This window comes from Oculina patagonica, chromosome 11, assembly GCF_052425735.1.
Source record: "Oculina patagonica isolate OP01 chromosome 11, crgOcupat, whole genome shotgun sequence".
NCBI classification, from domain to species: Eukaryota; Metazoa; Cnidaria; class Anthozoa; order Scleractinia; family Oculinidae; genus Oculina; species Oculina patagonica.
In genome coordinates this window covers 22,272,168-22,298,515 of record NC_135768.1, presented here as the reverse complement: position 1 = coordinate 22,298,515, position 26,348 = coordinate 22,272,168, and the positions used below count along the sequence as shown (strand labels likewise).

The 26,348-nt window shown below is 40.4% G+C and overlaps 1 protein-coding gene across 5 annotated transcripts in view; it reads left to right on the top strand.

The window, feature by feature from the left end:
• The window catches only part of LOC144630676 (uncharacterized), a 112,262-nt gene that overhangs the window by 27,844 nt on the left and 58,070 nt on the right, over positions 1-26,348 (top strand). Inside the window, exon 3 of one of the 5 annotated variants that reach the window (XM_078489046.1) lies at positions 7,094-7,471. The exons of 3 other annotated variants lie outside the window; for them this stretch is intronic. In XM_078489046.1, the coding sequence (XP_078345172.1) occupies positions 7,094-7,471 (378 nt within the window). Of the gene's footprint in view, positions 1-7,090; positions 7,472-26,348 lie in introns of all 5 variants that reach the window. One more of the 5 variants, XM_078489045.1, reaches the window with a different exon arrangement.

Below are 26,348 nucleotides of genomic sequence, written 5' to 3'. Positions count from 1 at the left end.
AAACTTTTAGATGCAGTATATTCTTTAAGAATGTAAGCCCCCTTCCCTCAACCCTGTATAAAGGGCCTCCCCAAAAATAAGCAGACTTGAAGAGGATGTCAAGCAGATTGACTTAGTTTTGGAATGTCACTGTACTTCACAAAATGCATTTAATTTACAAACACCTCCCCAGGGTGCTTTTCCAGCATGCAAAGAAGTAAGTGTCCACTAACCTAGGGCTGGGGCAAGCTGGAAAATTTAATTCCTTTGCACCCTGTAATTTCCCTTCAAAAGTGGGAAAGGAATAAGGTTTAATATTTAGGTAAATACATGTAGTTGTTAAAAATGTGAAAAAATAAGCAGCAAGAAAGATTTTTAAAAACAGTATCAAAGTTCATTTTATTATAATTTTATCTCAAATATTTATTTTAGAATGTTTTGATCTATACACTTGGTAAAAGACCCTAAAAATAAAAGGTTAAATAGGAATTTTTCATGAAAAATAGGAGAAAAAAGGAAGCAGGCCAAAAAATAGGAGCTTGACACCCTAATACAGAACAACAACAACAACAGTATTTTTATTTGTCAAGACCTCATTTAGTGTTTTAATTGCAAGTACCGGTAAATAAAAAAAAATCTAGACATAAACATTTTTAAGCCATGCCCAGATTGGTATCCTTTTAATTCAAATTTTCATTTAAGTACCCCCTTTTTTTCGCTAGGTAGTCCCCTTCCCCTGTTGTACTTCTTGGCAGTATCCCTCCATTGTATATGGTACCCCAATGGTGAATGTGAATTATTCTACGAATGTTGTTGCAGGCAATTCCAATTCCAAAAGCCACGGTCACACACAGAACCTGGTGCTTTGATGTGCCATTCACCAGTTTATGGACTTTTCTTTTCCTTTTTTTTTTCACTGACAGGATACTGTGCATGATATCGGCTAAAAAAACAAAGCAGTCTGAAATGGTTTCTAAGTTTCCATAAATAAGGGTGAGGGGCATATTCAGTTTTTCTAATTTTAGCTCAGCAACAATTGGCTCCAATAAATTATTGTTCTCTCTGTTTGCGTTGCATTCAATGAGAACTGGATTTAAAAGACTCAAGGTGTCTGATATTCAAGCTCTTGTGGCAGTTCCAGTTAGTGCAAGTACTGGCACTGAGGGCAATAATTTTGTAAGAAAGCCAATCTTCGCATATGCTGGTCTGAATGTGGACCTTGGAATAGACAACAAATTTATTAGTCAATTTTAAGCTCTTGACCAAAATTAATTGATTTGAGTGGTAATTATGAAAACCTTTTTTAATTCCCAAAAAAAGACATAACATCTTAAAAGAACTCTCTACTTTGAAGAAACAATAATTACTCCACAAAACAAGTCAAGCAAAGAGATTGAGTGAAATCAGAAACAACTCTTTTGGTGTATAATGTTGTAACTTGTATGTACATGTTACAATGCAACTACTCCAACCAAGGGCACCCAAGCAATTTCTTTTCAAATTGGCAAATAGTGTACAAGTGTTATACCAAACGCAAAGGCCATAAATTTATTGCTTTTGTTGTGTGGAGATTGCTTACATTGATAATTTGTTGACATCTATTTTTGACATCCAAGGTTTTCAATTATCAATTTGCACAACATTTTGTCAGGTGGCCTTGGTGTGAGTAGTAGGTTGTCATAGATCAACTAACTGCAGAATAAAAAACAATAAACAATTAAAGCAATCGAAACTCTTTATTGTAAAAGCAGTCACCAAGTGTCCTACATAGTTACATGTATTGCAATGGATGCAAGTTATGCAGCCCCCTCGCACAGTCGCCCCAAACCCCAAAGTATTCGCTGACATATAGTCATAAACTGGTGCTGTAGTGTACAAGTATATTTATCGCTTAATATCATTACATTTTTCAAACATTACTCTTCACAGTGTTCATTTCATTGGGTCAACAAAACTTCGGGGAACAGGGCAAATTTTTGGACAAAATAATCTGCTACCATTGCAATCAATATTGTTTTTAACAATGTAACAAACAATATACAAAAACAATACAAATATACAATACGAAAAAATAGTAACAATACCATTGCAGAACCAAGTGTGCCTCGTCCACAACTTGTACTTTCTTGTTTAATTTTGGCCACCTTCCTGTTTATATCGACGAAGACCTCTGGATGTGCAAAAATCAAACTACATAATTTAACAATTTTTTTCAGTAAGAATGGTTATTTTCTGTTCATCTTCATCTTCTTCGGTACTCTGCAGGATGCAGACTTTAAGAAAGGCTTTTAACTTTTTCAGTTGGTTGAGCTTAGAGTAGACGCAACTAGCACAACAGCATCTTGATTTTCAGGCTCACAGCCGTCGAACGAAGTCAAATATCGCTGGTAGCGTTTGACGTGTTAGCGATTTTCCAAATCCAGTTGGCAACACAGCTAGCACGTCCTGTTGCTCGTATGGCATCATACGGTTTCTTCTTCAATTCAAGCTCGGGTCTACCTAGTTTTTCTAACGAAAACTCGATAGCTTCGTGAAATAAACTCTCCAAGGCAGACGCCATCTTGTCAAAGACCCTTACGCTTGCGCAGTTTTACCGGAAGGACAAGAATCCTGTCACGGAAACACTCTATCCCAGAGTCCCTCGTTTTCCGACCGCTGGTCAAGGGGAACGTGGACTCTGGGAACGAGATTGCTACAATCTTGGACAAAACTAGTTGACACATGCGCATTTCACGCATTTTTCGCAAATGACTCGACTTGCGAGCGGGTTAAAATATCTTATCCCCCTCCCCCCTACTCAATGTTGTTTCTTGTGGTTTGCGGCTCGACAGGCTTTGTTTTAAAAACACTAAAGTATTACCAACATTGAAATGGGGGGGGGAGGGGGTTGCAAAACTGAACTCTGTTGGCTAAATAAGTGGAAATTTGCTAAGTGTTTCAACAGTTTTGTCCAAGATTGTAGGAGTATCTCTGAACTCAAGACACCTTCATTCCTTATCCTATGAAACACAGTGGCCTATCATTTGTGTTGTGTTCTTGGACAAGACACTTTACTCTCATAGTGCACCCTCGCCACCCAGGTGTATGAATGTAGAAATAATGATTTGGGGAAAGGTTACTCTGGGATGGACTAGCATCCCATCCAGGAGGGGGGGGGGGGGGGGGGGGTAGAAATACTCTCAGTCACTTAATACTACTTAAATAACTCATTAATAATTCATAAAGAAAATACAAAGGAAATTAATGTTTAATGAGTGTCTTTATATCTGATAAAAACACGACTAAACTTTACGTCCAATTTTCTTGGCCAAAATAACCCCAAATCTAAATATATAAGTGCAAGAATGAGTTGATCTACATCAGAAGTTTTTTAAGCCGTTCAATAAATTCGCAGTTCGTGTTTTATCAAGACTAAAACACTCGACTGCGCCTCGTGTTTTAAACTTGATAAATATAGATTACTTCATAGAAAGTGCGCCGTACGGATTTATATTCACGAGTTGCAAAATTTTGGGAAACGAACGAGTGAGCGTAGCGAACGAGTGAGTTTTCCAAAGTTTTGCAACGAGTGAATAAAAATCCGTACAAAGCACTTTCTTTGCTGTAATTTGTTTATTATATATATAACGAGAATTCAACCATTGAGCACTTTACGCCGATTTTTCCAGTTTATAACCTTTAGCATACAACAGTTAAACGGCGCGAGAAAACAAAGCTGCAAATGCACATAGCTTTACAAGCGAATTCGCTATTTCAATAATATGAAAGAAAAATTACTGGCGACAAACTCTCCTAGCAAGAACTTTATTTAAATAAACACACCGCGTTACATTTATAAACTTCGTATCGCATCGAGGAAACTTCGCCACAAGCGAATAAACTACTGGCGAATCAACTGGCGAATTTTGAACAAATTGTGACAACACAAGGAGTCGGTTAATTAAACTATAATTACGACGTAAATCCAATTAAAAAATACAATTTACTTTACCAAGACGATCCCAAGAGTTCCTGAATACTCTTAGAAAGTCCTTGGATGTGTTGTTAGTTCCGATGAAAGTCTTGTCTTCAACTCGCTTTCACTTATCGACACTTCGCCTTTGAAGAGTGATTTTTATCACTGCTGTATTCTTTAGGTTTTGCTTAGCGTGTTTCTGTTGGCTTGCATTTCCATTAAGTTCTTAAAAGGCAAAGTTTTGTAAAGAAACAAAACATGTAGCTATGTTTTCAAAGCATAAACTGCCGTCGAGAGCGGGACTCTGTAAAGTGCGGATACGGACGGCGGATGGCGGACGGCGGACGGCGGACGACGGACGGCGGATGGCAAAAAAAAAAAAAATCAAAAAATAAAATAAAATTCAAAAAAATAAAAAAATAAAAAATAATTAAAATTATTTTTTCTCAAAGGCTTCTTCTGATTGGTTCACAGTGCGGGCAAGGTTCTCCTATCTTTTCCCACAGGCCACGGTAACGCTTTCGTGAGTTTCATTTCGCGGCGAGACGAACGAACCCATGACAGTTTTGCTCTCCAAAATCGATGTAGTTGCTCACAAACCGATTTTTGAAAGGGAAAATAAGCAGTGGAATTGAAGGCCTTGAAGTTCTCCAAAAGGCGAGTATTCATTCTCCATATTGACAAAGTGAAGTTATAGTTTTATGACCGTGGTTTGTCAATCGTTGTTTGTGTATTCGCACTGATTTCACGCCATTGCGGTATACTGCAAGTCGGCGCTTTACAGACTCGATTTATCCTTTCAAACGCCTTGCTTCTCTGCTACTTTTCTCCAAACTCGAATACTACTTATCGCCATTCAAGAAAATGAGATGCTTTATTTAAAAACAGTCAAATTAATTCTCGGAATATTGTGCCATTTCGGTCACGCAAATTGGAGAAATGGCTAGATACCTCCACTTATATTTAAAACAATAACAGAATTTAGAAACTTAAAGATTGCGAGACATGTTAATGCGAGCTTCGCTGTCTAAACAAAACAATTCTGCTTCCTTATAAATATTTTTTTGGATACGAAAGGCGGCTTTATTTTAACGGTATAAACCTGAATTAATTTTCTCTTGCTACACAAACGCATGGGCAATAAGATTTTAACCTAAGAAAAGTTTATGCTGTGTTGGCGAGGAGATAGCGCTCAGAAAGAAGTCGGCAGAGAATTCTATCCGCCAAGCTGTCGCCTGTTAGACCACAAATTTCTTCTTTTATACTCTTGATCTTATAAGGATCAAGATTTGTGCCGAATTTGTGAAGAAAATGCTCTTTTTTTCGACTCGAAATGACCCACACGCTAATATAAACTTTATATAATTTTTTTCTGTGAATTTTTCAGTGAATCAGTCAATTTAAAAAAAAAAAATTAAAAAATTAACCCCAACCTCGGCCCCGGCCCCGACCCGAGTCGGCGTTTTACCGACACCCACGTTGAATGGTTTACTTGTAAAACGCGACAGTTTGTCTAGACAAACTTGAATGTTTTACACGTGAGAAAACGCAAAAAAAAAGTTTGCCTTTCACGGTCGCTCCAAAAATTAAAATGGTAGTATATATATTTATTTGCAGGCTGGGATTTGTATTTAACGAGTCAAAAACGTCAATGTTGATTTCCACAGTATTTTGTTTTGATAAATAGTTTGCAAAGGGAAACTTGAATGAAGCTGAAATAAGCTTATGTACTTCGGTCGCCTGCACAAGGCACAATATTCCGAGAATTAATTTGACTGTTTTTAAATAAAGCATCTCATTTTCTTGAATGGCGATAAGTAGTATTCGAGTTTGGAGAAAAGTAGCAGAGAAGCAAGGCGTTTGAAAGGATAAATCGAGTCTGTAAAGCGCCGACTTGCAGTTAACCGCAATGGCGTGAAATCAGTGCGAATACACAAACAACGATTGACAAACCACGGTCATAAAACTATAACTTCACTTTGTCAATATGGAGAATGAATACTCGCCTTTTGGAGGACTTCAAGGCCTTCAATTCCACTGCTTATTTTCCCTTTCAAAAATCGGTTTGTGAGCAACTACATCGATTTTGGAGAGCAAAACTGTCATGGGTTCGTTCGTCTCGCCGCGAAATGAAACTCACGAAAGCGTTACCGTGGCCTGTGGGAAAAGATAGGAGAACCTTGCCCGCGCTGTGAACCAATCAGAAGAAGCCTTTGAGAAAAAATAATTTTAATTATTTTTTATTTTTTTATTTTTTTGAATTTTATTTTATTTTTTGATTTTTTTTTTTTTTTTGCCATCCGCCGTCCGTCGTCCGCCGTCCGCCGTCCGCCATCCGCCGTCCGCATCCGCCGTCCGTATCCGCACTTTACAGAGTCCCGTCGAGAGCAAACTTGCCGCTCGCTTTCTCAACCTCGTTGGAAACCATTTAAATTCTTGCGCTGTGATTGGTTTAGTCGTACTAGTCTAGATGCTGATTGGTTATATTTTTCACATGTGAAGAAAGCTATACGCGAAGCTGATTGGACGTATCGCTTTTTTCACATGTGAAAATATAGCAAATATAGAATTCTATTTGCAAGGTTTATTGCTTAAAATTCTCGCTATATATATAATAAAACACTGGTGCTCATTTATTAAACATTACATAAATTGGGATAAGCTGCAGTGGTATGGGCCACTTGGCTTGACACAGACTTAATCTTACCTACCTTCCCCTAATATCCTGGCTTTGATTCTCCAAACCCCCTCTGGTTTTCCAATCCTTCAGATAATTATTCATTCACCCTAAGACTCAAAAGGGAATTCCCGTTTTACTTTAAGTGCTCAAACGTACCACAGAATTAATTATCAAAGTACCGTATTTTCTCGATTAAACGCCGGGCCCCGAATAAACGCCGGGTCTCCAAGCTGTATTTGAAAATAAACCCCTTAAACAATTATTAAAGGTTTAACATGCTTTGAAAGTAATGTCTAAATATATTGCTGTCAAAAATAATGAATAAGAATCATTTCTGAGAAACATAGGGCTTGAACAAACTCTTGGAATCAAATAAACGCCGGCTCTATCGGGCCAAGTTTGAAATAAACGCCGGGGGCGTTTAAACGAGAAAATACGGCTATTTTCAGCTACACTTACCTATTGTCTCGTTTCAGCAGCTGTTAAGATGGTTTGTAACATACGGACGATCGCTGGTGGTCTTCTGGTGGTTTCCAGTGGAATGGCTCTACGTAGCTGCACCAGTCTTGAGGAATTCGTGGAAGTCTTTAACAAGGTGATTTTGGTTTCGTACTCTAAACTGGTTGAGATCAGTGAGGGATCTTTGTGCTTCACAGTTCAAGCAGAGACATCCTCAGCTTTGAAGGGGTTATGGGAGATCTACAAAAGTGGAACATTGCAGAATCGCCTTCAAGAATTCCTTGTCAATGAAGAAATCAAAGAGCTGGCGAGTGGGGAAGACGTTGAGGTGTCTGTGTATATCGATGAGCAGGAGTATAAGGAGGCTTATCTTGATCTAATGCTTCTTCAAAATCATGGTAAGGTGATCATACCAGAATTTGGTAAACCCATTCAGCTGAAAAAAATTTAGTTGTCACGTGACAAGTCCGTACGCACCCTGCACTGCGCGTGTGCGAGCTGGGTCCCTTATCTCAAATTGTATCGATTGTTGAACAGTAAATTTAAAATGTTCATGATCGCTGGTAGCATTTTTCGTTAATTCTTAAACCTGCAATTGATGGACATTTAATTTTCTTAAATTGTAAATCGACTGGGTGTTGTGGTCGTTTCAGTTGGATCTAAATGAAGTGGCGCGCGCGGCGGTGTTCCCTGTGCGAGCTGAACGAAACGCGAGAAAAACAAGCAAGACAGAAAATTATCTTTCGAAACATTCCTCGCGCCACAGGTAGCCCAAGCTCCTAAAGGAGCCGTCAACATGTAGACTACATATGCCATTGCGTAATAACGTTATTATAAGGATTTGTATGGGAATATAACGATCGTAAAAACAATTCAAAATAAAGGGTAAATATCCAATAAAATCGACTAACCTTTCGTCTTCTATGTAAATCCTGTGTTTCTATGCCGTTTGGGGGCGTTTTGAAGCGATTCCAGGGGGTTTTAGGTTCGCTGGTTTCCTCTCTATATATAGAGAGGAAACCAGCGAACCTAAAACCCCCTGGAATCGCTTCAAAACGCCCCCAAACGGCATAGAAACACAGGATTTACATAGAAGAGGATAGGTAAGTCGATTTTATTGGATTTTTTTTTTTTATTGAATGAAATACAAACATTTACAGTAAATCGACACACACACAAAACAAAAATACAGGAAATAAAGGAAATAAGAAATTAAAGGAATAAAAGTATATATGCAGCTCTTTTTTGGTGACGATCATTCGGTGGATTAATTTATAATAAAATTCTCTTAACTTGCTGTCCTTACAAATTTTGCTTATTCGTGAGAAAACCTTCTCCCAATTAAACACTTGCAGATTAAGATCTTTTTCCCACTTCTTTGTTCCGGATGGTTCAATTATGGAGGCGTTTATAAAAAGCCAGTAGTAATCCTTGCATTTCAATTTGGCAATGTCTAATATAACCGAAGCGGAAAACTGAAAAAGTATTGTTGAGGCTATTCCTCACGTCAAAAATCGGTTGAGCTCGTGCTTTCTCAAGCAAAAAGTCAGGAATCGCAGAAAGTACTTGTAAATAGTTTAAAAAATTGCATTTAACGTTATATTTCTCTTGGAATGCTTGAAAAGATAAAACTTTCCCGTTATTGTCCAAAATATCTTGTATTGTAGATATCCCGTTTTCCATCCATTTTGGGTAATAGATTGGTTTTCTATCTATTAGGATATCTTTGTTGTTGAACAGGATCAGAGCAGATTCACTGTTGGTTCATAGAGGTTCTTCAACTCTAGGAAATATGCTAACATGTTTTTGCAGAATAGTAGAATATCATAGTTTTCTAAGACGCTGTTATCATAATTGCAACGAAGGAAGAATTGGAGGCCACCATACTTGCCAAAAAAATAGATTGGGATGGTTTTCCAAGCTTCCGGGAAACTTTGGTCTCTTGTCAGGAGTCTGGAAATCCATACCAAATTTAAAGATTTGAATAGGACGTCGACATTTTATTTTGGAGCACGTAGGCCTCCGTTTGCATAGTCCTGATACAAGACATCTCTTTTAATTTTGTCCTGTTTTTTTGTTCCAGATAAAGCTGAAAATATGATTTTTAATGGTAGGAATATAACATTTCGGAATTATTGATGTCGAAGCAGAATAAACCAGATGCGGAATACCTAAGCATTTTACTATTAAACATTTCCCGAGTAAAGAGAGGTTCCGAGCTCCCCAGATGCCTAGTTTGGTAGACATATTGTCAATTTTTGCCTCTACGTTTTTCTTTTGGTTCTCTTTCTCGTTGTAAGAGATAAACGTCCCTAGTACTTTAACAGGTTCCTTAGTCCACATGAGACCAAAAGGCTTGTACTCATTGAACCTTTGAGGACCTAACCATATTGCTTTTGTCTTTTCCACATTTAGTTTAAGTCCCGAAATATTACCAAAATCGTCTACTAATTTAAGTGAGGTTTCAACTGAAGTTAAGTTGCTTAAAAATAATGAGGTATCGTCTGCAAATTGGCCGACCCTGTGTTCTCTTCGAAAAAAGTTTAATCCCTTCTAGAGAGCGTTCCTCTCTAATTCTAACCGCTAATACTTCAGCCCCCATTATAAACAAGTAGGGAGAAAGAGGACACCCCTGTCTCACACCCCTAAACAGCTGAAAGAACTCAGTTGTAAAACCATTGTGTAAGACTGAGCTTTCAGCTTTAGTATACAAGGTTTTAACCCACTGCTTTAAAGAAGTACCGAAGTTGAAAAGATGAAGAGTTTGCTGAATGAAAGACCATTCTATTGTGTCAAAAGCTTTCTTAAAATCTAATAATAGAAGAATATCCGTAATATTCTGGAGTTTGGTCTGTTCCATAATATCGTTTATTCGCCTTATGTTTTGTCCAATGTACCTGCCTTTCATGAAGCCCGTCTGATCTGTGTTAATAAGCTGTGGGAGAAACTTTTCAATTCTGGTAGCAATGGCTTTGGATGCAATTTTATAGTCAACGTTTAATAAAGTTATTGGTCGCCAATTTGATAACTTTTTCAATTCTGTGTTTTCTTTGAGAATGAGTGTTATCACTCCTCTACGCTGAGAGATGGACATCTCACCGACGTCATAGGCAGCGTGTATGCTAGTGAGAAAATCTTGGCCCAAAAGGTCAAAGAAAGCCTTATAAAACTCGACCGTAAATCCATCTTCACCAGGTGATTTTCCGTTTGTCATTGATTTTAAAGCATTTTGGCATTATTCGAAAGTCAACTTCCCCTCCATACGGTCGTTTTCTTTGCTCGATAATTTTGGAAATTGCAATGGTGTCTTACTGATAAACTCTTGAAAGACCGTATCTGTTACATTATTAGCGGAGGTATAGATTTTGGTAGAAAGATTTTATTTCATCCAGTTCCGATGTTTGGAACTCTGTTATAACTTTCTTATTATAATTCTTCCTTTCCATATTTAGGAAGTATTTTGTCGGTTTCTCTCCTTCCTCGGTCCAGCGAACTTTTGATCTAAAGATTGCGCTTTCTGCCCGTTTATCGTAACTACGTCGAAGTTCGTTTTGTAAATATTCGTGTTCCTTGAGGGCAGACTCTAAGTGAGCATCGTCCGTACAAGAGTTAATTTTTTCGTCTAAGATTTCCAAGCGCTTCTCTGAGTCGTTTACCTTTGGCCGACACAGTAGTGCAGGTACCCATACCCGGTGAAACTATACTGTTGTTGGAGCGGCTGGAAGGTATGCCAGTGTGTGCGGATCACATTGCAGAGTGGACAGCCTCAGACCCAGTGCTACAACAGGTTTTTAGAAGAGTTCAGCAGGGCTGGGGTGATAAATGCCCCGATAGAAGTTTGCAGCCATTCTTTGTAAGAAGGGATGAATTAAGCACACACAATGGATGTATCTTGTGGGGGAACCGTGTGGTTGTTCCAGCTCAGGGTCAGCGACAGCTTTTGCAGGACCTGCATGCTACTCACCCCGGAATGGTGAGAATGAAGAACCTGGCACGCAGCTACCTATGGTGGCCAGGGTTAGACACAGATATCGAGGAAATGGTCAAGTCATGTGAAGTATGTCAGCTGCATAGCGCCGCACCTGCTGCTGCACCCCTCCATCCTTGGGAATGGCCTGAAAAGCCCTGGTCCCGCATACACATCGACCATGCAGGACCCTTTAAGGGACAGTTGTTTCTTATTGTGGTAGATGCATACAGCAAGTGGATTGAGGTCTACCCAACATCCAGTACCAGTGCGACAGCTACTATAGAGAAACTCCGACAGGTTTTCGCCACCCACGGATTACCTGAAATGGTGGTCTCGGACAATGGCTCTGGACATACAAGTGAAGAATTTGGTGACTTCATGGCTAGGAATGGCATCTTACATGTGAAAACAGCTCCTCGGCATCCTTCCTCTAATGGCCTGGCAGAGCGGTCTGTCCGCATATTCAAAGAAGGGATGAAGAAAATGGACAAATCCGGAGGTACCGTGCACACCAAGCTTAGCAGGTTCTTGTTAGCCTATAGATCGACACCTCAGACCACTACTGGAGTGACACCAGCTGAACTTCTGTTCAACCGTCGTCTGCGAACCCGTCTGGATCTCATTCGACCAGATGTAAGACAACGCGTAGAGACCCAGCAACTGTCACAGAAGGGACAGCACGACAACACAAGAAAAGAACGACAGTTTGCTGAGGGAGACAGCGTACTAGTAAAGAATTTTAACCCGGGGTTGAAGTGGAAGAATGCACACATTGAAAGTAGAACCGGCCCACTATCGTATACAGTCAGAGGAAGTCCGAATAGTATCCCAGGATGCACCGCGGTTTATCTTATATTATCACTTGAAATCGTGACGTCATCATTGCCTTCTAGTCACAGAACGGATAACAACTACAGCGGGCGCCATGTTGAATGTGCGAACTTCTTTTGGCGTGAAGTCTGGTATACAGTCAAGTATGAAGGCGGGGTGGTGGCTCGTCGACATGTGGATCACTTCCTTAAACGACATGGTGTGCCCACTATTGATATTGAGGACGATGATTTGCCTGAATCAACCACGCCTGCGGAGCAAAACCGTGTGTTTTCCAAAGTAAAAGTGGGGGACGAGAGTGCATCCACTGAGGAAGTTTGCAGAGAGGGAGAGGTTCATATTCCAGGGCCTCAGGCAGAACCACCAATGTCAGCGCTGGCACAGTCTAGGAAGTCTCAGCGTTCTAGGAGAGCTCCAGAGTATCTCAAGGATTACGTGACTGTGTGAACATTGTTAAGATTTCAATTTGTTAACAAGTCTGTGATTCTCTAAGGACATTGAGACATTATGGAACAATCAGTTGATGTTTACGTTGAGACATTATGGAACAATCAGTTGATGTTTACATTGAGACATTATGAAACAATCTGTTGAGTTTTTTTGAAGGGACTGTTTCTGTACTAAGGGAGGAAAAGATGTAATGTATGCGTAATGTATGCGTGACGTATATTTGTATTGAGTTGCATTATGGGATTAAAACCAGCGAGTTGAGCACATGGCCGCCATCGAGCAGTTGTTGATTTTAGCCGTCGCGTTGCTCCTCCTAGTACACTACAGAATGGTGTATCAATCCCTGTAAAATTTTTTTTTTGGGGCAAATGATTAGGATCGACGCGAGAGCTTTTTGAATTCGGTTAAATATGCAAATATTTGACCTTCCGCGGTCAACTTTGAAGTAACGGGTCAGACATGAACGACATGAATATTTCAATCCGTGCACAAGTCTTAACCAATTTTGGGCCAAAATAATCACACACAAAAACATTATGAAATGTTCTAACCTTAATCTGCTGTAAAAAGCAGGTCCGAAGGCCACTTAAGCACGATTCTGGCTCTAAGCATCTGTAGTAATTTGAGCTTCGTTTGTGTAAGTATGTCCTATTCACCGCGCCAACTGTCAACATATTTAGTGGTCGAAATCCAATCTGTGATCAACTTTCGGCGCATCTCATCACCACTGCATCTTCTTCGACGGCATAGCCAATTGTTAGTCTTGCTTCGTGAATAGTACACAAAAAAAATAACATCTGATCGCTAAACGGCATGATGTCGGCGCTTACAGTAGCTTACAGTCCCATCTTGCAATGAGCCGTCTGTTCGTCACGCAATACTGTGTCATGGACATTTTTTAGGGGGTGGTAGGTGGGTGTGGGAAAGGTTGAATATGCGGAAATGCTTGATTTAATACTTTATGGAAGTACGTACTCTAGCCAGCAGCAGCAACAACAACAACAACAACAACTACAGTGATATCTTTAGGCAGACAAGATAAAGCACACGTACTGTCAGGTGATAAGCTTTTGGTACAGTGTAATGCAACTGTTCGCGAATTCGGTTGTTCGCGCGGGCTTGGTTGTAATACCGGGGGTGGGAGGGGGATAAAAAAAAACTTTACAAAACAGGTAGAGTTTTTAAGTAGTTATTCCATTTTTTACTGTAGAACCGAAAACGAAGAGAAAAACTCGCGTCCATGTTTTTTTGGGGGGTGAGGGGGTGGGGGTCGGGGGGTTCTTGGTTGGTTGGTTTGCAAAGTTTTATTTTTTTTTTCTCATAGATAACTAACCAAATATCGCATTTCCTGTATAAATGGTTAATGATAGAAGTAACGAAAAGTTATGATTTTTTTTTCGTGATCGAGTGGCAACGTAATAAAAACATTGCATCACCATTTATTGTCGCCCTGCGGTAAATCTGAGTGACATGTGGCTTCGGGTGGTCATTCGTCAACCTATAACAAAGTTACTTTCTTGGGGTGCCGTTTTGAACATACTGTCGAATTGATGATCTCTAAATTCAACAATAACTAATTTGAAGTTCAAACGAAATTAAAACATGTTAAAACAACTCAGTTAAAAATAATTTAATGCTAAAACTAGTAATAACGATACGTTAAGTAGTGCGACCATGTGTATTTTGTATAGAATTATCTTTTAAAAATGTTGTGAAATAAAAGAAACTACAGGAATGTGAATTCTAGGAATGAGTTATGTTTTATGTGAATTATTGTTTTTCAATCCGGTCAGTGTAAAATGCAGACTGCAGACCAGGAGTAAAATACAGACCGAGGGTAAAGTAAGGATGCTACTAAAAGTGGTAACGGGGAGCGGGGAACCGGGAACGACCGGGAACCGGGAACCGGAGTCTGGGAACGAGTGTACAGCGGTAATCCGTAAAATAATTCAAAATGGCGGACGAAAACACAGAAAAGGGACTGGGAACTAGTGTTCGAATTCGATTGTCGGAGCAAATCGACTTTTCGTGTGCTTTTGTTCGCTATAAAGGACTCACGAAGGTGCTGTTTAGGCGGAATTTTGGGACCAGTTGGAAGGTAGGTGAAGAATCATTAATATTTTCCTGGAGTTGTAAATATTCTCCCCCGATTGTTACATCCATAAAGTTTCATCGTGTGCAATCTGGGCAAGGTAGACAACCTAGATTTTTGGTAGATTTTTTTAAAAGTTCGATGATCATGACGCAGCAATACTACGCGTACCAAATCAACTGTTCCACGAACAACCAAAATTTCTTTATAGGCAGTCAATTCTTTTTTTTTTCCTGGGCTAAGCTCTGTTCATGTGATACATCGTGGCGCACTGAGTATAATTTGCGCCAACGAAATGCCGAAGGCTGAAGACCAACTTTCATTACGAAAATAATCGAATGTGGAATGTTCCATTCTGGTGGATTAACCGAACTTCCATCCGCCGTACATCTAAAATGCATGCTGATATCAGCTGCTGTTATTAAGCAACAATAATTATGAAAATTGCAGGAAATTTTTTTGAGTATTTATTTCATGATAAAGGAAATAGAGAACTTCTGTCACAAGGTTGTAAACCTCATGTCAGCAGGACATGCAACTGTGTATAAGAAATTCTTTAGACAGTTTGGCAATTTATACTATGGCAAGTGCAATTGTGAACCACATTGAATCTTAAAGAATGCTTAGTTAACACAAAGTTCAAGCACAATTCCTCACTTGAAAATCACCAATTTGCTTGTTGAAATACTTTTACAATGTCAATTTTTACCTTGTGGCCAGTAATAGAAAAGACAAACTCCAAATGAGTCCATGCATTAATTTCTGAAGATTTCTAACACCCCTCCCCAAACCACCAGTCGCTAATGCTATAATTGATTATGGAAACCAAGGTAAGCTCAGGCTTGATGGGCCACTGGGCTCACACTCAGACTTAACCAACAGCTGTGATTCTGTAACCCCTATTGCAATCACGATACACATGTACGTCTCACAACAGATTGTGTCTTTTGCGTGCTTCATCATTGGTTTTCAAACATGGCATAGTATCTTGGACTTTGCATGAAGATTTGTTCCATTTATGAAAAGAAAATAACTATTTGGTGATGGCTGTTCACCAGTTTATTGTATGCTGTTATATTTCAGCACACTGATCATAGCTGTATTTCATTTTTGCAGATCTGGCTCTTGCAGTTGACTAAAGGACAGACAACAAATAGAGACTAGTGTTAACCTACTGTAAAATGAAAATAAATTTGAAATTCTTTTCTTCTCATTTTGTCTGCTGATCATTTTGTGTTTTGTACAAGTGACTGGGGGATGTTCTTTGAAGCCCACAACTATTGACAGCCTCCTGCAAAGCTCAGTGTGTTGCATTACGGTATATTTCTGTGTCATAGTTTGTTTTGGTGAATCTGTAAATGAATTCCAAACACTATGTGTTTTGTACAAATTATCAGTAGGACAGCACAACACATCATTTGTGAGCAGTTTGTTATTTATGGCATGCAACCAGTTTTATTTTTTTCGCAATGATATGTATCCAGAATGAATGCATGCAGTTGGGGAATGACATATAAAGAAAATTAATATTCACAACATTACAAGGATGTCTTTATTTCAATGTCCATCCTAACACTCGGTGGATGTTGCAAAAAGGTAAATCAGTGTAATTATACACCCCTGGAGAACTACAATTATAATTTACAGTACAGCATTAATAGCACATGTTAAATTTAATTTTTTCCTTTTATGCAATACCATGAGTACGAAGAAAAAGTGATTTTCAGAGACAATGATGTACACTGTATTATACTGAATAACATTTTGGAAATGCTACAAATATTCAGTGTTGCCTACAAAAATTGTTTGGTTCAAAAGCAAAATAAAAGTCACCATTCATATTACTATCTGTTATAATCTAGTCACGTGCGATTCATGTTATCGGTAATCGGATATCCCTGTTGTGCAATGTACAATTTCAATTCATTCTTCTTCGTGATTATTAAAGCATGTAGATCTACAATATTCGTGTCCTTGGTTTATTACATTGGCGACGAGGAAAAACATGGCAACCTTCGGGAACGTAGGTGAATTTAAGGAGTCAGAGGAATCGTGGACTCAATACGCGGAAAGGCTCGAGCAGTACTTCGCCGCAAACGAAATTAAAGCTGATTTCCAGTCCGTACTGCGCAGACTCGGGGTTTGTTTTCGTTTTTGTTTTGAATTCGTTGAAACGTTACACTTCGGTGACAGCATACATGAAGTTTTTTAGTCCGCCATTACAGTTCGTTTACTTCAAGAATTTCCAATGAGCTGAAACGTCGGTTTGAAATAGCGTCAAGGTTCCTCTACTCGTTATTATTTGTTCTGCAAGGATATCTGGCGTTAATAATGAAGAAAAAGGTAAGTTTGTCGCAGAATTTTTAGTTTTGCTTGTAAACATTCCTTCGTGTTGGGCTCCGATAAACATTGCAGCCGAGATTGCGCAGTACGGACTGGAATTCATCTTTAAAGACGAGAAGAAACAAAGAGCTATCCTGCTAAGCGTTTGTGGAAGCAAAACGTACGGGTTAATTCGCGATTTGTTACAACCCGAGAAACCGGGCGAGGTGGATTTAAAAGAGATCTTGGAAAAGCTGGAAAACCACTTCTCGCCGAAGCCAAGTGTGATCGTCGAGCGATTTAAATTCCATAGCAGGAGTCGCCTCGAAGGGGAAAATGTTGCAGAGTTCGTCGCAGGACTCAGAAGGCTTTCAGAGCATTGCCAGTCCGGAAGAACACTCGAAGACATGCTACGAGACCGACTCGTCTGTGGAATCAGCGATGATCGCATTCAACGACGACTGTTGGCCGAACGGGAGCTCACATTCGAAAAGGCGGTGGAAATCGCTACAGCGACCGAAATGGCAAACAGGAATGTAAAGGATTTAGGCGGCAAGACGCCCAGCAGCGACAACAATGTCAACAAGGTCGAAGAAGCTAAACCTCCGAATTTTCTGCCAAAACAAGAGTGCTATCGCTGCGGTGGAAACCACGATCCCTCGAGCTGCAAGTTTAAGAATGAAGTGTGCTACAAGTGCCAAAAGAAAGGCCACATGGCTAAAGTGTGTCAAGGAAAGAAAAAATCGCAAAAACAAGCCAAACGTGGGCGCCGGCCAGATGGCAAAAGAACGCATTTTGTCGAAGAAAGCGCCGATCAAGATGATGTCTATGCCATGTATCATTTGTCCAGCGATCGGAAGAAATCGTTCAAAGTGGATCTAGAACTTTGTGGACGGAAAAACACGATGGAAATCGACACGGGTGCGTCGAAAACGATACTAAACGAAGCAACTTACGAAAGATTGCGTGACGCATTGGGTCCACTTCAAACATCAAAAGCAGTCCTAACTACTTATACAGGAGAAAAGATTCCAGTACTCGGAGCAGTCATGGTTCCAGTGAAATATGAAGGCCAGCACAAGAATTTAAACGCCATCATTGTCAAAGGCGACGGACCAAATTTACTTGGTCGAGATTGGTTGGAGAAAATCCGCTTAGATTGGAACACAATCTTTCACGTGGCAAGCGAGCTAAACCCCCCATCGGCAGTTCAAAATGTGCTTTCGAAATACCCCGATGTATTCATGGAAGGATTGGGCACGCTGAAAGGAGTAAAGGCGAAGATCTACGTCGATCAAGACGCCGAACCCAAATACATCAAAGCAAGATCAGTGCCGTACGCATTGAAAACTAATGTCGAACTTGAACTCGAACGATTGGAGCGTGAAGGGATTATATCGCCGGTGGAATTTTCCGAATGGGCTGCACCCATTGTACCAGTCGCTAAGCCAAACGGGACTGTAAGGATCTGTGGCGATTATAAACTCACAGTCAATCAAGTGTCCAAACTGGACAATTACCCAATACCGAAGACAGAAGATCTTCTGGCTACTCTGGGAGGTGGTGAGAAATTTACCAAGCTAGACATGTCGCAGGCATATCAGCAAATGACGCTAGATGAGGAGTCACGAAAGTTTACCACCATAAACACTCATAAAGGCCTATTTCAGTACAATAGACTGCCTTTCGGAGTCTCTTCTGCAACTGGTATCTTTCAGAGGACAATGGAAAACCTCTTACAAGGCATTCCTCATGTCATTGTGCGAATGGACGACATTCTCATCAGCGGGAAGGACGACAACAATCACATTGCCAATTTAGAAGCAGTACTCAAGAAGCTGTCAGAAGCTGGGCTGCGGTTGCGAAAAGAAAAGTGTTTCTTCATGGTGCCGGAAGTCACCTATTGTGGTTATGTGATCAATGGTCGTGGTATCAAGCCAGTAGAAGCTAAGGTGGAAGCCATACAGAATGCCCCAGTGCCTGAGAATGTTACACAGCTGCGAGCATTTCTGGGAATGCTGAATTATTATCATCGTTTCCTACCAGACATCGCCACAGTACTTGAACCACTGCACAAGCTCCTTAGACAAGGTACAAAGTGGTCTTGGAAGACCGAGCAGCAGGTGGCCTTCGACAAATCCAAGAAACTTCTTCAGTCTGCAAACCTCCTGGTGCATTTCCAGCCAGATCTGGAACTGATGTTGGCGAGTGATGCCTCCGATTATGGAGTAGGGGCGGTACTTTCCCACCGGATGGCAGATGGAACAGAGCGCCCAATTGGTTATGTCTCAAGATCGTTGAACACAGCTGAGCGTGGTTATTCCACTATTGAAAAAGAGGCTTTGGCCATTATCTTCGGAGTGAAGAAGTTTAATCAGTTCTTGTACGGTCAGAAGTTCACCATACAGACTGATCACAAGCCGCTGGAAGGGCTCTTTAACGAGAAGAAAGGAGTACCTCAACAAGCCTCTCCGAGAGTTCAGCGGTGGGCCCTTACCTTGGCAGCATACGAGTACAAGATTGCCTATAAAGCAGGGAACACAAACGCCAATGCGGATGCATTAAGTCGACTTCCCTTGTCCAAGATGCCAGAGTCAGTTCCTGTACCTGGAGAGACAGTTTTGCTGTTAGAACATCTGGACCACACCCCAGTCAACTCACGACATATCCAAGAATGGACAAGGCGCGATCCTGTTCTCTCAAAAGTGCACCAGTTTACACTTAATGGATGGCCAAACCACTGCCAGGATGTACAGCTACACCCATATTTAAGCCGGAAAGCGGAGTTAACCATAGAAGGTGGATGCGTTCTATGGGGGAACAGGGTGATAGTACCACCTCAAGGACGACAGCAAGTCATAGCCGAGCTTCACGAAGCCCATCCGGGCATATCAAGAATGAAAGCCCTTGCACGTGGGTATGTGTGGTGGCCAAATATGGATCGTGAACTAGAAGATGCCGTGAAGAAGTGTCAGCAATGCCAGCTACACCAGAAGGCCCCAGCAGAAGCACCTCTCCACCCATGGGAGTGGCCCGGTCAACCCTGGTCAAGAGTGCACATTGATTATGCAGGGCCATACAAAGGCAACATGTATTTAGTGGTGATCGATGCACATTCCAAATGGATGGATGTCCAGATAATGCGAAGTACAACATCAGCCGCCACCATTGTGAAGTTAAGGGAAATTTTCGCGACCCATGGTCTCCCAGAAACCATCGTCAGCGACAATGGGCCCAATTTCACAAGTGCAGAGTTTGAGAATTTCCTCTCAAAAAACGGCATCAAACACACCAAAGTAGCACCATACCATCCAGCTTCGAATGGCCAGGCAGAGCGAGCAGTGAGAGCCTTCAAAGAAGGGATAGAGAAGATGGAAGAGGGAACCATGCAAGACAAGTTGTCACGTTTTCTGCTTAAGTACAGAACAACGCCACACACGACAACAGGGGTTTCACCAGCGGAGCTGCTGATGAAGAGAAAGCTGAGAACTAAGCTCGACCTCATAGTTCCCAACACTGCAAGTCTGGTGAGACAGAAGCAAGAACATCAAAAACAGACCCACGACCACCATGCCAAACACAGGAATTTTGAAGCCAGTGATCCTGTGTTCATAAAGGACTTCAGTTCCCCCAAGTCCTGGCAGAAAGGAACTGTGGTGCAGGCAACTGGCCCAGTCTCAGCCCTAGTAGAATTACCGGATGGTCGAGTTGTTCGACGACATCAGGACCATTTGCGGAAAAACCACAATCAAGACCCAACAATGACAAATCCTGAGATCTTGGTACCAGGAGTGGTGCCCGAGGCAGATTACACGGCAGACACAACCCAACCGATTAGTCCTCCCAAGCCGGTCGCCGCGAGTTCGTCTGACACACAAGAGGCTGAACATCACGCCCAGTCCGCAACCGACGTTTACCGGAACGTTTCAAGGACTATGAACTTTAAAAATTTCTGAGACATTGCTCATGAACATTGATTAGCAATCAACGAGAGTTATTGCGTGACATACATTGCGTGAAAATCATTAATGATTGTTTTTGTTATGCTTCAGTTCAGCGTTTTTGTGTACTTTTTTAAATGGAAATAGCAAAAGTCTTAAGGGGGAGGAATGTTATAATCTAGTCACGTGCGATTCATGTTATCGGTAATCGGATATCCCTGTTGTGCAATGTACAATTTCAATTCATTCTTCTTCGTGATTATTAAAGCATGTAGATCTACAATATTCGTGTCCTTGGTTTATTACACTATCTAACAACCCTAACAACCTACAAATGCCAGAAAAAAGTTGTTTTTTAAGTCAAGAGATAGATGTACTTGGGAACTTTGTTAACGAGAGTGGGACAATACATAAATATGACTAGCACGCAACAATCTACGCACGTATGATCGATCGGATAACAAACCAAGCCAATATATATCTGCTAATGTTACGCAACACATAGGTTCCATCCTGTCAAATGAAACCAATCCCGCAACTGTAGTGGAAAATACAGCATATTATGACTTACCCTACTATTCGACTGCATTTCAATAAAACATAATTTGATTTTCGAAATGAGGTATTTCGAAGCTATTGATCAGCGTGCAAGCTCCTTGCTCCCACAGCCGTCCTTTGCGTTGCGTTGTGTGTAAATGTGGATTCGAACACTGGCCTTGTTGAAAGATTCCTTCTAGAAAGAAATAAACATTCGAATTCTTCTTATAGCGATCGGCACGTCCACAAGTTTGCAAATGTCTGCGTTCGTCCGCCACGATCGGTGAACCAAAAGGCGGCTTCGGACCTTCCCATTGGCTGAAAGGCCAGATGGCCCTGTCCTAATATATTGGGATAATCTGGACTGGTAACACTAAGCATTTACCTTCATCAGTAAGCTACATTTTACTCCGTTTCTGTGTTTTTCGTCCGCCATTTTGAACTCTTATACGGATTACCGCTGTACACTCGTTCCCGGTTCCCGGTTCCCGGTCGATCCTGGTTCCCCGTTACCACTTTTAGTGGCATCCGGTAAAGTAACGAAATATGAGTCACAAAGCCATTTTTTCCTGCCGGCTAGCTGCTCCAAATTTCGAAGAAATGTACGCCAGACAACGCTTCGCATGACCATGAGCTACCATGAAAATGAACTGGTGATAAATGTCATACAAAATAGATAATTTGATCAAAAGCTATCAAATTAACTTTTTGATACGTTTGAAAACCCGATTTAACTCATTTAACTGGACGGTTTAAGGATAATTTAGAAAAATAATTCTCTTTTATACCATGCCGACACAGCAAGGTCACATTCAGCGATCAAATTACTCACCGCAACAGCTCTTTCAAGTGTTTTTAACTGGCGCAGATTAAACGCTTCCGCAGTAAAGTTATAAATAATGGCTTTGCTTCGCTAACCGTCGTAATAAAACACTATATAAAAAATAGAAGGTACAACACTTTTATGTTTATAGCGAGCGGTTAACTTGCTTGCTTGCGTTGCGAATTGCAGACGATCGAGGATTTCGTGACACGTCCGGCTGCAACACAAGGAGCGATAAACAAATGACTTGAGTTTCAATGAGTTCGTGTGCGTAAAAAAATAATTTCCGAAAGGGCACAGCCTGAAGCAGCTGAAAGGGCTGTTAACCGTTCAGTTTCATCCAGTTTACTGGTGACGAAGACTTGAAGTCTCACAAGGTCAAGTCCGTATTAAAAGTAAAAAATTGAACACATTTTGTGTCGGCATATAAACATTTTAATACCGCCAGTCCATTCACGTGTTCGCTCATACGAAACGTAATCTGACATACATTTCTTCGAACTTTGGAGTCAGCGGAAGGCTTTGTGACTCGTATTTCGTTACTTTGCCCTCTGTCTGCATTTTTCTCCCGGTCTGCAGTCTTCATTTTACTCACAATCTGCATTTTAGTCTTCGTTTTACACTAACCGCTCAGAAAACTCATGAGCGATGTGAAAACATGTTGACATCGTGAAAACACGGGCACGTACGAACACGCCAAATAAGGAATATGGAATTATTGAACGCATGTTTCGCTGCACCAAATATGGATTAATTTAATTAAAATCATATGAGCAGAAACATTTGTTCACGTGCTAAATGCCAAATATAGCTCGAGAACAATACAAGCGCCCGCGAATTTTAGGGGTATATAACGGAATCGCTAGTCAGCGTCAAAGAAATCTTTCCTCACCTACATTAGAGTTGCTCCCAGCGAACTGCGCTGGTGCTTGATCGCTGGTCGTAAAGATAAGCAAATTGCTAAAGCAATTGGGCGTGTGAAAAAATCGCCAAATTTAATTTAGTGGCTTCCTAAGTAAACAAAACCTTGGTCGTGCTAGTTATTGGCACCGTCTGTTTGCTTAAAGGCAGCGCATGAACAATTTTTTCAAAGTTCAGTTTATTTCACTGGAAATGGGTTCGTGGAGTTTGCGGTTTTGATTCTAAAGATCAAAAGCGTCACACTGAAATCGTTCCTCTACTGTCGTGTAAGAAGGACATCAGCACTGAATCACAAGTCCCAGTATAAATTTAGTTAACTCTAACATGACTCTTTCCGGTGAAAAACCAAACTTCAGAAGCTAGCTATTTGGTGTTATAAGGCAACTCTTGAAAACTTCGTTATACAGTCTTAATATAGTAAAGAAGTAAATGGTTTGAACCCAGTATCAGGTCGTAAAGTGTGATCGTCTGGGTGAGAGTTGCTCTGAAAACTCCGGGATAGGGTATATTTTTTGAGGTTCTCAGTCCATAAGTAGGGTATCAGTTTAACTCCTTTTGGCAATGTGTTCCGGGTGTGATCCTTAGATAGGGTACCTAAATTCTATCAGCTAAAATAAACGCCCAGCTTAACGAAAAAAAAAAAAGGTATCTTAAAACTGAACTTTTTGTTCAAGTATTAGTAAAGCGATTTTATAAAGATTTGTGTTTTGCCGTGTGCGGTTAGCCGTTATTTGTGTCGGCACGGAACGCTTTTCCTTCCCTTGAATAGATTGTTATTTTTCGGTTTTGGGCCTTAAAAGGGTATTCAATGTTCGCTTTCTTTACTCTTAAACCCTATTCGAAATTTATGGAAGTGCCCCTCCATATGTTTCGTGAGGGATTGCTGCATGGGTGGGTGCGCTGCTTATTTGTTTTCAAAATAAGATAAGTGGAGGATGGAAGTGCGTATAAATAAAAAATTGAGCCGAGACCACTGTTTGCACCATAATGATTAGTTAATGTATTATATATGAATAAAGGTATAACTGTTACTCAGAGATATCCGAATACGGGCTCCTTTTATACTAATCTCCTCCGACGCGCTTCCCCCACCTCACTCCCCCTCTCCAACCAAAAAAGTAAAAATTACCAGTCCCTAAGTGTTGCCCATCATTTTAAATACAGCGCATTTTTAACATTTCCGACTGTATTGATCAGTTAAGGTGAGCTGATTTTGCTCATCCCTTTAGTCACAGAGAGCACCGTATTCTGTTGGGCGCACCACCTACCCGTAGACAACTGAACTCCTACCAGCAGCGATTAGCATATAAGCCATGGTCAGCCATGTCTAGTCGATTAACCAATTATTGGCATGCTGTTATAACCTTGGACAAGCTATTCAACTGTGGTGTAACTAAGAATATTAAAAGCGTTAGCATGTAACCAGTGATAAATTCGCGGTTCAGGGTAAAGAATAGATAAGGCAAGCAAAGAAAACCAAAACTCTTCTAATACACGTTTTCTTTTTCTTAAATCAGTCCTGTATGTGTTCCAAGGCTAGATTATGAACAGTTGAACCTTGATATAAGGGTTAAGGTTGTATATCGAATGTTGATTAAGAGATACGCAAAAATGTGTTCACTGTTACGAATCGATGTTTCGTTATACCGAAGTTCTTTTTTATGTATTTTATTATAACTGTAGCAAAGAGTATAGTTCATTTTACCTGGAATTCGTTAAGTCGAGTTTATAATAAAGGATCGTTCAGGCGAGCTTTTCACGACAAATTACGCCCTACCCCACCCTCCCTTCCCCCCGCCACCTGCTAAATCTCCATGACTTGCGTGACGAACAAACGGATACGTGACTTCGTGCACTGCAAAGATAAGCGTCGACGTTATTGTGCCATTTTAGCAGCGATCAGATGTATTATTTTTGTGGACTATAAACCAAACAATACTTAACAAATGACAAAGCCGTCGAAGAAGATGCACTAGTGACGATATGCGCCGAAAGTTGATGAAAGATTCGTTGGTTTTAAAGACCACTGAGTATGTTGCACGTTGACAGTTGGCGCGGTGCAGACTTGAAACGAAGCTCAGACGAATGATAAGAGCCGTAATCATGCTAAAATGGCCTTCGGACCTACCTTTTACAGCAGATAAAGGTTAGAAAATTACATATTGTTTTTTCATATGCTTAATTTGGTCTTAAATGGGTTAAGACTTCTGCACGGAACAAAAATTATTTCTGACCCGTAACTTCAAAGTTGACCGCGGAAGGTCAAAAATTTGCATATTTTACCGAATTCGAAAAGCTCTCACGTCGCTCCAAATCATTTGCCCAAAGAAAATTTTACAGGGATTTATACACCATTCTTCTAGCATTCAACCACCAGAAGCTTAAACGTTTTGAAGGTTTCGCACATGGTGAAAATTAATTTTATTTACCATGTACTTTTACTTCAGTGAATTGTATGCCTTCGAAATAAAATTATTTTGTCTACAAAGAACATACAAAGAACAACGCAATATTTCCCAAAATCATTTCAGTAAATGTTTATAGATTGCTAAAAGACGGTAGAGTGATTTGTTTTTGCACGCGAGGCTCTCAAACTCGTGCAATAATCAAGAATAATTTAGCGCCTCAAATGACGATTTTAACGGATTTTCGTTATATGCATTTTTCTTTAAAATAAAAGGATATTTTACCGATAAAACTATACAGTGATTTAAGTTATACCCTAGCCTATCTAACATTAAAATATGAAAGAAATCGAATTTCCCACTGTTGCCGCAAAATCGACAAATTGTAAGGGCCTGTTTACATGGAGGGAGGGTGCCCCGGCTAACCGAGTTACCCGGCTAGAAGGGATATAAAACCTAGCCCGCCTTTACATGCAGAATTCACAGCCCTTCTACCCGAGATGAGACAGCGTCATTGAAGCGTGTTACGGCGTGGGAAAACAATGTAGCTCCAAATGATTGAAGAAAAATATGACTTTTTACTGAATAATCAAGGCTTTTCGTCTTCAAACTTATTTTAATTTGATGTGCAAGTTCTCAGAAATTTACTGCGTTCATTTTTGACGAAATTCAATCGAAATTCAACAGTATTTGGCCGCCAAATTGAAATTAAATTTGTTGTGTCGTGAATTAGGATAATCATTCCCACGGAAATTTCGAATTTATTAGCTGTTGCTCAAAGAAATATTTCCAGCCGACTGATAAAACTAATTTTGATCAAATAGCACTGATTGGGTCCAGAATTTATACATTTTATGCCATTAACTTCACATTTTCCTTCACATTTAGTTTAAAAACACGCGCGAAAACTTATCCCGGCAAGCCGGGATAGCTCGGGCATAACCGTTTACATGGCAAAAAGCTATCCCGCCTAGAAGGGTGCC